Source organism: Pinus tabuliformis, chromosome 2_2 (genome assembly GCF_031772625.1).
Source record: "Pinus tabuliformis cultivar Carrire ecotype Pingquan chromosome 2_2, CPIR1, whole genome shotgun sequence".
NCBI lineage: Eukaryota > Viridiplantae > Streptophyta > Pinopsida > Pinales > Pinaceae > Pinus > Pinus tabuliformis.
The window spans coordinates 416,292,659-416,310,944 of record NC_142300.1 but is presented as its reverse complement, the minus strand read 5'-3'; the positions used below and the strand labels follow the sequence as shown (position 1 = coordinate 416,310,944).

Genomic DNA, 18,286 nt, shown 5'->3' with positions numbered 1-18,286 from the left:
CGACCTCCTATCTACTCCTCTGTATGTGGCTGCTCCACAACCTCCCAAAGCTCTGTCTGAGGCTCCTCCTTAGGAACTAGAAGCTCCTCCTTTGGTGGGATAGTTAGCTCTCTCTCTAGAGAGCATTTCATAGCCTTCTCCTCATCAAATTTGACATCTCTCCTCGCTACTGTCACCCTCAGTGAGTAAAAATACATTGTATAGTTATGTGGTGTCTATGTGTATCCTACAAAGACTCCCATATCAATTGTAGGCTCAAGTTTCTTCCTGATATACTTGGAGACATGAAAATACACAATAGCTCCAAAAATTCTGAAATGAGATACATTTGGATTCCTCCCAGAGCAATCTTCTTTGGGTGTGATCATGCCAAGTATTCTATGAAGACTCCGGTTTTGCAAATAAATTACGATGTTGCATGCTTTTGCCAATAGATGTAATGGGAGCCCCTAAGCATGCATCATGGCTTTAGCTACTCCCACTATGCTTCTATTCTTCGTTCCAACCACTCCATTTTGCTGTGGGTTATGGGGTGTTATCAATTCTCTTCTAATACCCTCTTTGGCACAAAAGTCCTTGAAGGTGTTAGAAACAAATTATCCTCCATTGTCACTTCTCAGGGCTTTCAATTTCTGACCAATCTCCTTTTCAACCAATGCTTTGAATTCAACAAATTTTGAGAAAACTTCATCCTTCTTCTGCATGAAGAAGATCCAACATTTTCTAGAAAAGTCATCAACAAAAATCACATAATACCTATGTTTTGTTGTAGAGGCTGTAGAAAATGGTCCACATACATCAAAGTGGACTCACTCCAAGATTGCTCCCACTCTACTATCTTGGCCCTGGAAGGTGGATTTGACATATTTTCCTAATGTGCATCCCTTGTAGACATCATGCTGGTCAAGGGTGCATTTTGGGAGACCAGTGGTAATATGTTGCATGATCTTCAAGGCCCCATGGTGTAAGTGTCCCATGCGCATGTGTCAAATTTCTCTGACATCCCTACTCTGCACTTTTCATGCCTTGCTACTTAGTGCAGTGCAAGCTTCCACCTTCCACCTCAAGTTAGTATAGGTTCTTCACACGAAATCCAATTTGCTTCATGGGCCCATTAGATACATGTCTCAAAAATACTTTCCTTTTACTGAAAACAACATCATATCCATGATCCTCCAATACAGCTACAAAGATCAAGTTCTTCTTTAGCCCAGGTACATACATGACATCTTTCAAATGAAGATGGGAGCTCAACTCCCTCTTAAAGATCACGGTACCATTTCCTTTGGTACTGTGCTGCCCATCATCCCCAAGTTCAATGTGCATATGGAGATCCTTCTCCTCTAAGCTATTGAAGAATTCTTTGGATCCTATCATATGGAACAAGGCACCTTAATATAGATACCACGCACTCCCCTCATAGTGCAACCCATGCATGCAATCAGGGTGAAGTCTAATTTGAATTGTGAGGCAAGTGCTTCAACTCCTCCTCCTCCTGAAGGCTTCTTGTTATACTTCTTGAGTGGACACTTTATTTCATAGTACTCGAATTATGGTAGTGAAAACATTTTATCTTGCTCAAGTCCTTCTTTTTGAGATTAATTTGGTAAGTGTCTGGTTTTCTTTGGGCCTTCTTGCCCTTTCCAACCAAGGAAAAATTATCTTCCTCCTCAGATTTGGATGTTACTCCATCTCTAGTGTTCCTCTGAATTTCTTCTTGCACTAGATCATACCACAATCTCTCCCAATTTGGCAATTTGTCCCTTCCATTTACAGAGTCTTGGTAACTGTGCTAGGATTTTGGAAGGCCTAAGAGAGCTAGGCTCACTAGTTATGAAGAGGGAATATTTTCTCCAAGTCCTCCAAGCTCATCTCGACACTGAGTGAACCTGGAGAGGTAATGTGGAATGGTTTCTCCTTTTTGCATTTGGATGTTTCTGAGCTTGTCCCTCAATGCCAATTTCCTGGCATCATTACTATTTTTGAATAGCTCAGTGAGGGTCTTCCACATAGCAAAGGGAGTCTCCTTTCCATGTAAATTAGAGACTTTATGTTCTCTCACACCCTCAAGGATGATCATCTTAGCTTTTGTGGTATCCTTCTTCAACTAGGTTAATTGTTGTGCATATGATACTATTTGCTTTGGAATGTCAGTTTTCGTGTACTCCAACACACCATTATCATTGAGTACTATTTCCATCTTGTCCTTCTAAGCTACGAAATTCGAGGTTCCCTCAAGGACATACTCTAATCTCAATTGGTTGAAAGACATTTTCCCACATGGAAGAAAATTGATTCATTGAATCTGCAAATCAAAATCTATGAAGGAGGGGCTCAATAGACTGGTTTCTAGTGTAATTTTGGCTCTGATACCATGTAGCAATTAATAGAAATTTTCTACTACTAATGTATTTGAATTGAAAAGAAGAGATTACAAATTTCCTGTAATGTTCCGTGGAATGGAAATCACACTTTAGAAACACATGTAATGACATGCAAGCATTAAAACACCACAATAACACAACGATTTACAGGGGAACCCAACAGGGAAAAAACCCTCCACTGCTTTTCATTAATCAGATGAGAATGAGAAACTATTACAATGTATTGCTTCGAATCTGAAGCACACCCTGCACTATAAACTTGTTCTCCTGCTGACTATCCTGCTCTGACCAACACTCAGCCAATTCAAGGCCCCAACTTGCTCCTATTTCCTTGTGCAATCCTGGAGAAAATCAACTCCTAAAAGATAGGAATTTTCTTCTATTTGTGTGCGTAATTCCCAAGGAATGATTCACCTGCTTAACTGCCAAGCCCATACACTCAATTAATATACAATTGATAGTTACAATGTGCCTTTTCCTCCACTCCAACTAGGCAATTCAAATTCCATGCATGTTTGGATATTTTTATCTAAGTCATTAGTTTAGCTAAGAGATCACCGAGTTAACAACAATTCTATTACTGAACTGACCTTCAACTATCTCAACTAGTTGCTTGAGCTCAGTTAACTATGTCAACCTGAAAATAACTGAACTAGATTGCTAAATTTTAGCAATCACTACATGCATAACTCTACTTCTAGCCTATAACTTAAATTTACAGAGTAAACAAGTAGACAAAGCCATGTCACACAAGTTAACTACCACCCAAGTCATTCTGTTGATGTGGAAAAACAAATTACTAAATTTGACTAAGGCACAAGTGAAATTTAGCCCTTCTTGCTACATTTTCTAACATTATATTTGCCAATTTGGTGTCACTATTTTCCTAAAATCTTCCTCTTTAAGCTACTCGTTATCAAATTTAAAGGGTGTGGGGTTTCTATGTCTATTTGTAGGAAAAATGACAAATGATAAGATAATCCCCGATTTCCCAAGTGCACTTTTAGCATCTCTAATTCCTCCATCGTTATCTTAGTATTAAACAATCTATCGAATCCCTTTGAAATCCCTACCCTACAACTTTTTGAATTCCTCCAAATGGGCACCATTTGGACTGGTTCCACATCACTAAGTTCAAATCATCAAAGATATTAACAAAATAATTTGTCAGTGGAGCTAAACTTATAGTTTCCCTTGGATTTGATGCACTTCCATAATCATATTTAGATCACCTTTGATGGTCTCAATGTCTTCTCTTAGGCTATCTCGATAAATTAGTTCATCCCACGAAACTTTTGTGCCTCCATGGGATGCATATGAATTAATAATTTTGAATTATTCATCTGCATCTTTGGTATGTATTCCACTATTATTACTACATTCAACACATATATGGAGATTAGGCCAATATTAATACTCCAGCCTAAGACCAACACCATGGACAAACCTTTAACACTAGAAAAAAGTCTAATTTCAAGGAATGAAAATAAGACCTCTACAACTTTGTCCCCTTTGCACATGATTTCTTAAATTAAATCAACATTAGGCAAATGACAAAAAATGTCCTTTAAGGGCTAATTCCTTGGAGGCAACCTTGATCCCTTTAATGTTTAAAGCCATGTTCTTCATTAGTGCTTCTTTTCCCAAGCCACCCTTGCTCCAAGGACCCTTTCTATTATTAGTTGTTTACCCTCTCTAATTTCCTTCTTTTTGGGCCTTGGGTTGTATTCACTTATAGTGCGATTCCTATACGAAACCTCACTCTCATTCCCTTTTGATTGGTGAGGAATGTAAGGGGATGATCCATTACATTCAAAGATGGTACCATATGGCTTGTCCTCCACAAAATTTTGAGAATGGAAAACACTAGAGGTGATTGGAATCTCCATCAACTCCCTTTATAGGTCTAAGAAAAAGTCACATAGTTTGTATTGTTATTTTTAATTTCTTGAAAAAGACTCAGAGTGAGAGTCAAGACATTAAGAATTCATAGTTGGATTCTTTGAAGCTAGCGGGGATTCCTTCACTTCATCCTTTTCTACAAGCTTTGTTTGAGGCTTTGCTCATTTTTACTCTAAGCCATGAGTGGCCTTGAGAGCAACCTCTTGTTTACTAAGTCCACAATCCCCTCCCATCAAGATATGGCCTTCATCCTTTCATCTTAATTACCTTCATAGATCTCCATACGTTACTCAAACATTATCAAAGGCCTAGTCTTCTTATTTTTCCTCCAACCGTGATCAATGTTGGTATTTTGAGCCTGTAAACTTAATTGATCAAGAAAGGAAAAATGCACACAAAATGGGAAACTAATTTCATAAACAATACACAAAATATATGTGGTAAAACCCTGACAGTGTGTCAAGTACACCTCCACGGGGCAAGGGATTGGAATACTTTTATTAATCAAGATCAACAATGAATCTCCAATACAATTTCCTCTTGGGTTACAACATTTTAATTAATAGGCACTGTTACGAACTGCCTATCATTACACAACCACCTGATTAGTAAAATAAAACTTACTGGGGTAAAAATTACATTTACAAAATCTTTTAATTGTTGTCATTTCTAACAATCAAGGCCTTTTTTAGAGCAATCTCATTAGAGATGAATTATTTTGTGGTAGGATAGGCATCCAAAGGCTAACTTCCACTAATCTAATACTTGGACATGGCTTCTAGAATCCCATTCCAAGTACATTTTATTAGGAAAACCTTCTTGCAAATCAAACCCTACCATGGTCTTCATAATTCTTTTTATCCTCCTTAGACCATAAACCATTCTCTGCCATGATGATTTATCCTCAATTGTTTCCCATCTTTTTAAGGACATGATTAAATTGTAAAGACAAACCTAATATTGATACAAAAAATTGTTGGGTAAACTCGAGATCAATCCTTGGGTTAAATTATGGTTTTCAAAATTTTAAGGATAGGGTCAAAGGGCCCCAAAACTACTTCCCGTTTTTGACTTTCAACTACATCTTTGGTTGAGTTGAACTTGAAACATAATTACTTCATAGCAATAAATGAAATTTGGATATATGTCCTAACAATTGTGCTCAATTTTCCTCTAGCTACAACCTTGAGAATCCACTCTTGACTAATTTTTTTGTAAAACAACCTAAAAAATCCTTCTCCATCAATGTCATGACCTCCTCCAAGCCTATATCTCTGGCCAAAACCATCTTTACCTTTTCTTTTTTCGATTATTGTACACATAATTCAACATTTATTCCCCACTCATGTTTTTCCAAGTTCATCCTCAATTGGTCTCCCTCTAACTTCCTCCTTAGGATTTTTTATTCTAGATTGACTAAATCTCAGTCTTATCTCCTTGACTCTCGGACTACCTCAATATGACCCAAAACTGAACATTTAGAATGAAAACGCTCATCTTCTAATGTTGCTTAACCATTGTAACCCATCAAATGGATTTTAATAAGACTTGTTTCTTCACTTAACTCCCCGCTATGGGTTCTTGGCTCCCTGTCTCCAACAAGCTATAAAACAACGACAAAAGGTAGCAAAGTTTGTATCACATGGCCCTCGTAGGTGCCTTGAATCTTTAACTCCTCAACAGTCTCCTCATTATTTTCTCGTCTTGTTGCATCTACTATTCTACTACGATCCACTTCTCCAAAGTCCAAGCACCTTTGTCTGTTGTCCCCCTTATCTAGCCCTAGGGAAAATTCCTTTGCTCATAACCTTACAGGCCCACCATATCTCTATTAGGTCCTCTTTATACTTGAAAATAGTTATAGCACTGAAGTACGCCACCCCTCCTGTCCACAATCCATTAGGTTGAGATCCATCACCACACTTTAAACCAATTAAAGATAACTTGGGTTTCTTGTCTTTTATTAGACACAGTTTACTTATTTGCGAGCGTAGGCTTACCTTTCACAATGCAATACATGCATTCTAGTTTTGAGTAAGTTACTAAGCTCAACTGTACCTTAGTTATTAACTTACTAAGTTATTATAATGAATGAATTGTTTTACAATATATTTACAAGTGCTCAAAGTAAATGTCCCATGAAAAATTTTAAGTGGTTTTTATGGATATCCGAAGTCATAATGTACTTAATAAATTTAAAATTACATCAAACTTAATAAGGCTTATATCAACCTTTCTAACAAAAGGTTGATTTCATGTTAACTTAATAAAGTCTTGATAAGATCCTATAACAAAAGCTTAATTATATGTGGGGTTAATCTAGCTGATAAGTTCTTAATCATCTTGAAAAAGTTGTAAAACCTCCCTTAAACTATGTTTAATGACATAAATTCATCACTTGAGTTTTACAAAGGAAAAACCTTTCAAAACCTTCAATGTTCAAATCTACCTTCAAAACTTCACTTTAATTTTCTTAAATCCAATCTTGTTAGGCTAAATAAAATCCTTGTCAAGGGGCAATAATTTAAGTGGTGGGTATGTAGGTTTTGCAATCTCTACCCAAATTCAAATCCCTAATGAGATTTGGCTTATTTTGATAAAGCTAAACGAGTAGGTACCTCCTCGAAATAAAACTCCCAAAATTCAAATTTGTTTCTAAATGTCTTCGTCTTTACTAAATCAATCTAAATGGCAAGTTATTAGATATACTAATTAGTTTAAATAAGACATTTTAAGAGCTTTCTTTCCCTAAACAAAAGTTGAGGAGGTCGTGAAATTGATCTCCAAGGTCCGGGGACCGCTCCCAATAATTAGAGAAGCGAAAAATAAACGCCCTAAATGGCAGCAAAACCTTGAAACACCTCAAATGCTTATTTGCAGTGTCATTCTATGGAATGATGGCCGGGCACTGAACTTGAAGTCTCCATACACCATCAAACACTTGTAATAACCTCGTCCTATATATACACTGTCAAGCCAATGGGAACTTGCGAGAGATTATGTTATTTGCAAGGAGAAGCAAGTTCGAGATCACCATTGACCCGATGGAATCTTGGCGGCAAATATACTTAAAATCGGGTGGAATTCAATTTCAATAAATACGATGCCATGCTATCCATATAAAAGTCTTTTTAAAGTAATGAAGGAGAAGCGGGGATGCCCTATACTGAAACACATTAGATCGCTAAGCGTACATACTGAGAGTAAGCACCCCAACGACACCAGGGGCTTTAGGCTTTACCCCACTCCACCCCTACTACACCTACACACCTTCACTTTTAACTGACTGGTTCGCTATATTATCAATTTCTCCATTCTTTGGCTTGCGAAGGTCATTAAAGCCTGCGAGTTACAGCATTTGAATCCTTCCAACCACCATTGGCATGTCGATCAGGGAAGTCCAGATTCAGAACACAGACTGCAGAAGGTAAGCACTGTGTTTTCATTATAATCTGGCATATTAGAATACAAGTTTTTGATATACCCAATGCGTATACGCAGCAGCACCGTTTAAACAGACTGTTCTTTATAGTTATATATTCATGCGAACCATTTCATGTCAGTCCGATATAGATTGATATTGGGATTGGGTTTCTGCCTTATTTTGACATTGGAGAAACTCGATCATCCGAAACCCTAAACAAAATTCCGGAGGCAAAAGCCCTAAAAGGAAATTTGGGGTCTAAGTGCTTCGTTTCCTCTGTCATGCGCTTACCCCAGACCTTTGATTCATTGGCGAGCGGTCGCAAGAGGAGGAGGTCGCAGCCTCGAGCATGTGATTGCGAATGGGACTGTGATAGGGCTACGGCTTGCAAGAAACACAAGAAGGTCGAGGATAAGGGTTTGGCTAGCCGGAGCCGAGAAGAACATTCCAGCGAAAAGGGCAAAGATGACAGCAGTAGGACGTCTCCAGGTCCGGTGCAACGCCGGAGCTTGCGGATTCAGGAAATTTTACAACATCACGAGCATTTGGAAGAGAAGAAAGACTGTCCCTTGCAGCCGGAAAAGAAGAATGGAGAGGGGTCAAAACCTTTGAGGGAGGGAGCGAAATTAGAAAAAAAAGAGAGATCGAGAGATGATAAACCAGAATCGAACACCATGTATTGCAGTGATCGCCCTTCTTGCAATGGAGTCTACACAAAGCACGGCGAAAGTTGGGACACTAGACTTAGATACAGGCTTAGGAATTCAAAACATGATTATACTAAATTGCAGAGGCAGGAGGTAAAAGACAATGAGGAACAGGAGAAGGCTGAACATCCGGAACAAAATCGGGGTGTGACGACACGGGGCAAGAGACAAAGAGAGCAGGAACTAGATGGTTGCAACGACTTGATTCTTCCTAAAGAGGAAGATGATCCAGAAACTGAGATATTTAAATTGGTGCCTTGGGCGAGAAAATCAAGAAGGAAACCTCGAGCTCGAAAGATATTTAAGGCAGAAACTGATAATGGGGATGCAATTGTAGCCACATCAATACCTGATCTGAATTTGTCGCAACCTGATATGGCATGCAAGGATTCGGAAATGTTTCAGCTGGATTTGGTGTTCAAGGATTCAGATTCATTGCGTCCAAGTTTGGTGTCCAAGAATCTACACAGGCATAAGAAACGAGGTGCTTCTCCAATGCACCCAGAAATGGCTGATAAAAGCTATGATGAGGGTAATCGGACACCATGGAGCCAGAAAAAGACAGATCGTATAGATGTCTACAAGAGTGTTTCTTTGTCATCTATATATGCGTCAGCTTTAAAAGATGGAGAGAATCCTGCTAGCAAGGCAGCCTCAGACATTCTTCTAATGAAAAACTCCGTAGTACCTGATGTTTTGCAAATTAGAAATGAGATCCCTGTTGCCCAGGACCCAAATGTTCAGCTAGAAGTAATGTTGTGTGAAAATACCAATCAAAAGTTCCAGGGTAAAAATCATTCTTTGGGCAAGGATTTGAAAGACCCGATCTCTAGAAATTGCATCACTGATGGAAAAGGTATTCATGGGGGAGATGTGCGTTACCGCAATGAAATTTCTCCCTCTGAAGCTTGTATCAAGGGGCAAGGCTGCCAAGAAAATCCTCCAGAATCTGGAGAATATAGCAGGGATCTTGGTGGCCAAGAAAAACCTCGAGGCTCCAAAGATTCTAGCAGTGACATGATTAACCAAGCAAAACCTCTCGACTTTGAGGATTCACACACCCACACAAAATCCCAGAATTTGAATGGCAGTTCCAAGCCTGTTCTCGAGTCAACCATTGTGGCTGCAAATGCGACTGGGTCAAAGGAGGGAATAGCACATGCATGTGATATTAATTCAAGGGAGAGGATTTTAGATGACCACGTAGAAGATATGAATATAGATGCAACACTATTAGAACCTTCAGAGATGGATGCCAGTGTGAGGCAGCATGAAATTTCTCTTAGTGAAGCTATGAAGGATATAACAGAGACTGGTGCCAGACACTTTGAAGATGCCACGGTTGAAGTTGCAAATGATATGACAGAATTGAATAGTAAGCGTTGTAAACTTGCTCAACTTGAAACTGCCCAGGCGACAGAGAAAACAGGTAGATTAGATTCAAGGGAAAGTGTAAAACCTAATAGCAATGTGTCAGCACAAAAGGCAAATGATACTGTGAGTTTCAAATTTGAGAAAGCAGCTATAATTGAAGGCCGTAAGTGCAGCCTGTGCGGTGTGGGCAATGATGGAAAACCCCCAAAGAAACTTTCTCAAGATGGCACGGACAGTGAGAATGAAATGTCTGCCAACCTGCAGGCTGCTACTGAGGAGCCGATGTATCGGGAGTCTGATGGATTTGGACATGATCCAGGTTGGCTTGGTCGCCTTTTGGGTCCCCTCAGTGACAGATTTGGTATTGCTGGAGTATGGGTCCATCGACAATGTGCAGTGTGGAGTCCTGAGGTACTCTAGCATCCTTTGCTACTACATTTAAAAGTCTTTTGGTTTTGTGAGATTGCTATTCATTGTATATCCCATATATTAGTCTTTGATATTGTTGATTGGCTCAGTTTGTGGGTGGTTCTCATTCATTTCACTTGTACATTCAAGAATCTATTGGCAGTCTCTTACTGAGTGACTATTTATATTCTAGATTAGTGGTATGTATTATTTATCTTTTAGATGAGGGGTATATAGTCGAGTCTATAGGACTTATTGTGTACTAATTCCTCTGCTATTTCTTCGCAGCAGATTTAGCCATGGACCTTGCTATTGCAGACAAGTACCCAATAAATTGTGTCCTGTATTCCTGAAAGGCATTTTGATTATCTTTAATAAAGTCAATGTTAGGCCCAAGGTTACAAGTATTTTTATTCCAATTTCAGTTCTTTTAATTTGCAGTTCTGTTTTTCACCTCTCAATACGATGTGTTTGGGGTTTTATAGAGGTTATTTATCACTTCATGTTTTTCACTTGCATTCCTGACTTCTTACCTTTCTTCTCAATGCAATGATGCTTGGGTAAATGTTTGTGGTAAGTGTAAATGTTGTATTTGCCTAGCTCATTGTTAACATATTTATGAGCTTTACATCCTAAATTTTGAAAACAGGGGGCATAGTTGTAGTTTTAAATCAAATCCAGGCTGGATGTAATTTGGCTCTTAACTGATGGCCACGCAGGTCTATTTCTCAGGTGTTGGCTGTCTTAAAAATGTCCGAGCAGCACTTGCCAGAGGCCGAACACTGAAGTGCAGCCGTTGTGGGCGACCGGGAGCAACGATTGGGTGTCGAGTTGATCGATGTCCACGGACTTACCACCTTGTTTGTTAAACTGTCTATCCTTGTATTCAATTCATTACGATCTTTTTTATAAAGTATTTGTTTCAGACAATTAGAAGTCTCAAGAATCTTTTTTAACTTATCATTAAGTTAGTCTATGTATAAGATGCCTTTTAATTTTCTATTTAGTTATATCTTTTAATGCTTTTAGGTTACAGGTAGTGTGTTTGAAAATCCAATATCTGCAAAAATGGACCCGTGTCCAACTCATTTCAGGGAACTTTGTTTTGCTTGCCAGGCTTGTGGTAGAACGGAAGGTTGCGTCTTTGACCATCGGAAGTTTCTTATGGCTTGTACTGATCATTACCATGTGTTTCGTCCACGAGGTAGACGATATCGTCAAGAGATGCGAAAGATGCGGTTTCGGAGGCTGGTAATAGAAAGGAGGAAAGCAAGTGCAGCTGCCCTTAGGAAGGATTTAGAAGCAGAAGAGAAATGGTTAGAGAATTGTGGAGAAGATGAAGAATTTTTGAGGCGTGAGCGTAAGCGGCTTCATCGAGATCTGTCAAGAGTTGCACCTGTCTATATTGGAGGCTCATCATCTGGCAGTGCTACTTTTGCAGAGGGTTGGGAATCTGTAGCTGGCCTGCAAAATGTTGTTCAATGCATGAAAGAAGTAGTGACTTTACCACTGTTATATCCTGGATGCTTTGATAGTCTTGGTATTACCCCTCCCAGGGGAGTTCTCCTGCATGGCTATCCAGGGACTGGTAAGACACTTGTTGTGCGGGCTTTGGTTGGAGCATGTGCTCGTGGTGGCAAGCGAATAGCTTACTTTTCTCGCAAGGGAGCAGACTGTTTAGGGAAGTATGTTGGGGATGCGGAACGACAATTGCGACTATTGTTTCAGGTTGCAGAACAATGCCAGCCTTCTATTATCTTTTTTGATGAAATTGATGGTCTTGCACCAAAACGTTCTCGACAGCAAGATCAGACTCATAGTTCTGTAGTATCCACGTTACTTGCACTCATGGATGGTCTGAAACCAAGGGGCTCGATAGTTGTAATTGGTGCTACAAATCGCCCTGAGGACCTTGACCCTGCGCTGCGACGCCCTGGGCGATTTGATCGGGAAATCTATTTTCCTTTACCTTCTGTCAAGGACAGGGAAGCTATTCTGCACGTTCACACCAGGAAATGGCCAAAACCAGCTTCTCAATATGTTCTTTCCAGGGTTGCACAACAAACACCAGGATATGCTGGTGCTGATTTGCAGGCGCTTTGTACTCAGGCAGCAATGATTGCTTTGAAACGACAATTTCCCTTGCAACAACTCTTGCGTACCACTGAAAAAAAGCTAGAGAATAATAAACTACCTTCTCTTCCACTAGTCACAGTGAAGGAAAGTGACTGGGCAGCTGCTCTTGTGCAAGCTCCTCCGCCTTGTTCTAGGAGGGCAGCAAGCATGGCGATAAATGATATTAGTGCATTACCTCTACAGAGGCACATGGTTTCAGCCCTTCTCCAGCCGTTGGTGGAATTACTTGTTTCCCTCTATCGGGATGGGTGTATTGTCTTGCCTCCTGTCCTTTCTGAAGCTGCAAGGTTAATAGAAAATATAGCAAGGTCTAATTTGGAAGAAAAGAGCCCCGTCAAACTTTCTTGTTGGTCCCTACTACAGTCAATTTCACCAGGATCAGGAATTGCCAAAGACATTGAAAAATGTCTGTCTTCAGTTGGTCTTATTTATGATGGGATTGACTCTTCTAATTTCCCATTTTCTCCAGGTGAAGAGAATGCAAGAGATGCCAAAGATTATGGTTTTGATTCCACTGAAGGTCAGTTGAAAAATATGGAGAAATTAAAGTGGTGGGGGAACAAGGGGAAAGGAGTGGGTTTTAGGGTTTTGATTACTGGAGTTCCCAAGGCTGGACAAAAATATTTAGCTTCCTGCATTATTCATGGCTTTGAAGGACATGTTGAAATTCGAAAGTTGAACTTATCCACAATGTCGCAGGAAGGACATGGAGACATAATTCAAGGCCTAACCCATATACTAGGTAAATACCTTCTGTCTCTGAATTTCTTGCCTGCAGACTAGAAGATGATTAGGTTTTGATGCTTTTTAGGCAATGGGAAATATGAAAGTTGTTTAGGTTAGAAAATGATGCACAACTTTCTGAAATATTTTCATAGGCATAAACTATATTACATCCAACATTGGAAGCTATGACCTTTGCATTTCTGTAAACCAAGGAGCTATCATGCAGCCATTAAAGCTTTTTGTATTGTTTGTATAAAATTTCATTATCAGGAAGTCCTGGCACAGTGCATGATGGCTTGAATTGGAATTTAAAAGTTCTTTTATCCATTTGATGGAAAAGTTACGGTCAAACTACTATGATTCAGTATCATATAATAACAGACTTGTTTTGTAAATGTGCCTGCAAATAAATAAATAGGAGATCAAAAGAACCAACAATTCTCATTAGAAAACACAGAATGGCGTTACACAAACACAAAAGTCTATTTCGTATACATATGTGACCATAGAGTTCGTTGCATGAAGTATTAGAGTCTAATGTGTCTATTCGTGATAACAATACAGTAAAATGGGGCTTGAGTTTTTCTTGTTGCTCAAATCTTGATTTGGCTTACTGATTGGTCACCCTGAGGACTTGTTTGACTATGCTCGTTTTGAGACTCAAGCTGAGTTAGACTTGCAAGTCCAATTTGACTTGCCTGAGTTTGGTAACTTTGGTTTTGTCTTTGCAATTTTTGCTTTCTTATTTTCACTTTCTTGGTCTTATGGTTTTCAGTTCACACTTGCCCAGGAATATTTGGAATCATTCAGGATGGGGGTGCTTCCGCTCCAGAGTTGCACTCCTGAATGACTTTCTCATTGATCACTCGAACAGGTTCACACTATAACCTATACAAGGTGCCTTCTCTAATCCCAATCAATGATGCTTCTTTTAGGCTAGATTCCTCCGGCTTGATAAGGGCTAGTCGTTTCTTCAACTCTACTACATAGCCCTTATCCTCCATAACCAAAACTGAAAGCAAATTTTTTCTGAGACCTGGAATAAACAAGACATCTTCAAAATCTGAAGAGTTACTTGACTAGAGCTGGAAGGGGAGTGGTATCAGCTCCTGTTTCCAGGTACTGGGCATCACCATGTTCAACCTGGACTCCCAAGTCTTGCTCTGTTAGACTTGAAAATGACTCTTGAGCTGATGCCATATGTTTAAACTTTATATGCTCCACTATCCACACACTAAGCATTCCTCATAACCATACTATTAGAGAGGCAATATATCATTGAGAAAATTTTCTCAAACTTGGCAGCAAACTCGTTCTTCTGAGTTTCTGCAGAGTCTGCTACCTGCTTTTATTGCTGCTTCCCTTTGCCGTTCTTCTTTGGACACTGATGCATAATGGCCAATCTTATGACAAATTAGGCATTTAATTTTACTCAAGTCCTTCCCTAGTTGTGACGTTGACTCCTAACTTTTTTTCATACCCTTTCTGGGTTGTCTACGTTTGCCCTTCTTGGTTTGACCAGTTAGGGCTAGGTTGTTGTCACCACCCTTCTTCCTGGCCTGTGACTCCATTTGAGCTTCCTCTTAGATGCAATCATCCCAAAGCCTCTCAAAGTTAGGAAGGTTCTCCTGAGCACAAATATCTTTGATAGATGGTTCCCATGAAGTTGGGAATTGATTTAGTGCCATGTTCACCAACTCCGCATGTGCAGCATTCTCTCCGCATCTTCATCATGTAATCGGTAACGGTGTCTGATTTGTTCATCTCTATGGATCTAAATTTGTTCTGCAATGTCGTCTTTCTATTAATGTTCTCACTTCAGTAGAGGCTGACTAAGGCATTGAACATCTCCTTCATTGTTGTCTTCTTGGATATGTGAGGAATTAGGTGATCTTTCATGGCATCCAAGATCACGACATCCTTGATGATATCTCAGAGATCATTTTTTTCCAACAGCAATGTTGCCCTGACTTTCTAGGGAAAAAATTTTGAGGCACCATCCAATCTATCTTCAAGTCTGCAGTTAGCTGTTGCCATCTCTGAGATCAAATGCACAAACATTCCAGATATGGAAATAAAAGGAAAAAAATTGCCCTGCAAGAGTGTTTAGTTCTTCAATCAACAATAATGAAACCCTCTAACTGTTGGTCCTTGATTTTGACGGTTGATCAATTGCTGTAAATCCTCAACGATCTCAATCAGATACCAACTTTGGTACCATGTCAAAATTTTCAAAAGCCCTAGATGATTGTTGTCCTATATTTTTTTAATTAAATAAATTAGATCTGAACTTATTTCTTCACAGAAATGAATATTTCTGAAAATGTAATAATCAGACATATGGTGAAAAATGAACAACAGAAGCAATAAATGAATAACACACATGTAGAATGATTTTCGCCTTCTAATTAGCTTATCATTCCAATGATCAAAGCTTACAAGTTACCTCCACAGTGTGCTGTAACTTAGCAGCTGTGTAAACAAAACACTACAGAACATTAAACTTGCTGAAATAAAAGGATGGCTCTGCTGAAGAAATAAGGCAGCAGCTACTGTTGTACAACTGTATCGTGCTCTGCTGCTTTATGGATTCCCTCTTGTTTGCTATGTCTGATTTGCACTTTCTCCTCTTAGATGCACTCTCCTCTTGGTCTCCACCTCTCTCAAGTGTTTTCATATGTGTTTCAACTTCTCCCATCTTGTCCTGATTATGCTTTAAGAGGGATAATTAGTCTCCTCAATCCTAGTAACTAATTTCTTGTATCTTAGCAAGTAATTTCATTAGTTCTAGCAAACATCTTATCTCAACAATGAGGTGTATGGCTAAGATGATAACAAATCTAATTCATTAATATTCTAGATTCTACATAATATTCCATTTAAATTTTAGATTTCTAAGACGAGAAGAATATATGGAATTTGACTCACTTTTATTTATTTAAGTGAAATTACAAGGGGATATTATTTACCACTTTTACTAAGTGGTCAGTAGAAGTTGTCTGGAACTAGTTCTGGCACATTCACACTTAGCCTGTCAAGAAGCTCCTGCTCAAGCTCTATTTCTCAACAATCCTTGTTGAGGATGGAGAGGCCATGACACGTTCAGATTAGTGAATCAGACAAAACAAAAAAAAATGCTGAATCATTGTAAAGGAGTGGATCAAGCATTATTGGTAAATATACATTCAAAAAATTAAGAAAAAGTAGGAAGTGGCAATGAACAAAATGCCAACTACTATCACCAATTTTTTTTGCTGTTCTTAAAGAATGGCCAGCAGCAATCTTGAGCAGAATATACCAGAGCATACCTGGAGCAGGCCATAAATGAAATCTGACTGAGGACACCTGAAGGATCAATGTCCTCAGAGATGTATGTGGTATTTTCGGCAGTGCATATGACAACAAAATTAAATATTGAAGAACATAGAGAGAACAATGTTAAGGCCACTTTGATAACACAATATTATCATCGATGAAAAGACATGGTTTGTTATAATGCAAAGCACAATGATTGCAAATGAACTTTATGCTACTTCCCAGTTGCAGGTTGCTGGTGGAATACAGATCAGTTATGAGATGATTATATGCTAGTGGCCAAGAGAATACAGGAAAGTCTGGTGGACCACATGACAGTTGCTTGCATAATATACAAGAGTAGCAATGTGTCTTGTGCCAATTGTCAGCCAATTTCATGCTGGTACAAAACATGTTGGCAGGCAAAATTGGACGAGTCATACTAATAGTCATATATCTATATATATATATATATATATATATATATATATATATATATATATATATGTATGTATGTATGTATATTGGCATGGAGAAATTCATTGGTCAAACCCTCTGGGCACTTCCTCACATTCCATGGATGACATCCGGGGTAAATGCTGGTGGTGGACAACATGTACACCTAACCCCAAGAGACCCAGGGGTATTTGATCTTGTAACCTCCTTGACAGTTGCATGTATATTATACAAGAGTTGCAATGTGTCTTGTGCCAATTGTCAGCCAATTTCATGGTGGTACAAAATATGTTGACAGCAGAATTGGATGAGACATACCAATATATATATATATTGGCATTGAAAACTTATTTGGGCAAACCCTCCAGGCACTTCCTCACATTCCATGGATGGCATCCAGGGTAAATGTGTTGGAATCACGATTGCTGTTAGACCAAAACCTGCAGGCATTAGTCTCCACTACAATCACCAGAGTTAGGATCCACGAGAGGTAGTTAGTCCATGTTGCGAAACACCCGGGGAGTGCTGAATCTAGTGTCCAACAATCTGCCCCCTAGCTTGAGCTGGGTGAGTTTCGAACTTGAGACCTGTCGCTCTGATACCATTTGTTGGAATCATGATTGCTGTTTGACCAAAACCTGCAGGCATTAGTCTCTGCTATAATCGCCAGAATTAGGATCCACGAGAGGCGGTTAGTCCATGTCACAAAACACACGGGGAGCGCTGAACCCAATGTCCAACAAAATGCTGCTGGTGGACAACATGTAAACCTAACCCCAAGAGATTCAGGGGTATTTGATCTTGTAACCTCCTTGACCATTACAGCTTTGGCATGGCAATTCAAATCACTTGAGTTAACCCTTGAGGTTAATATCCAGCTGATACTTTCCCACGGGGAAGCTTGGACATTCTGCCTGAAGAATCCACAAGTAGTTTAAAAGTGTTACATTTGCCAAAGTATGCATTAGTTGCAAATGGCGTTATTCATTGGGAAAATCACTAATAAGCTGGGTTTGCTTCTCTTTTAAGGCATAAAACATGAATATTGCTTCTTCTAGTGTGTGAGGGTGAATATTACAATGAGCACACTGATCTGATTCCAAGCAAAGCTGGTTAATGTTACCTATCTAGTCTATCTTTTATCTTGAATGCTTCTATACTATTCTGTTTTTGTGCTGGAGTAATGATAAATGAGAAGTCTGGTAGGACATTTTTTTGGTGAAACTGTAGATATTATAGATATTATATGGCTTGTGGGAATTTGTTTATGTTTTGCTATATCTTTGAAGTGTGAAAGGAGATACCGCTTTAGATTTTGTTTTATTTAACTTTAATCGCTAGATTAGCATATGGGGGCATTGTTTTGTTTAACTTCAGTTATATATGAACATAAAGCTTGGCACATGACCATTGGCCCCCTGTGATCTCACAGCTGTTTGGATATGTTGTTTCTTTTTGGCACTGGCAGACATTGA

At 39.1% G+C, this 18,286-nt stretch overlaps 1 protein-coding gene across 1 annotated transcript in view; it reads left to right on the top strand.

Annotated features, from left to right (window-relative positions):
* Positions 1 to 7,393: 7,393 nt before the first annotated feature.
* Positions 7,394 to 18,286, top strand: part of LOC149193033 (uncharacterized) — a 33,548-nt gene continuing 22,655 nt past the window's right edge. Inside the window, exons 1-3 of the mRNA XM_089404767.1 lie at positions 7,394 to 10,202; positions 10,919 to 11,059; positions 11,316 to 13,077. Of these exons, the coding sequence (XP_089260893.1) occupies positions 7,992 to 10,202; positions 10,919 to 11,059; positions 11,316 to 13,077 (4,114 nt within the window). The 5' untranslated portion in view covers positions 7,394 to 7,991. The remainder of the gene's footprint in view (positions 10,203 to 10,918; positions 11,060 to 11,315; positions 13,078 to 18,286) is intronic.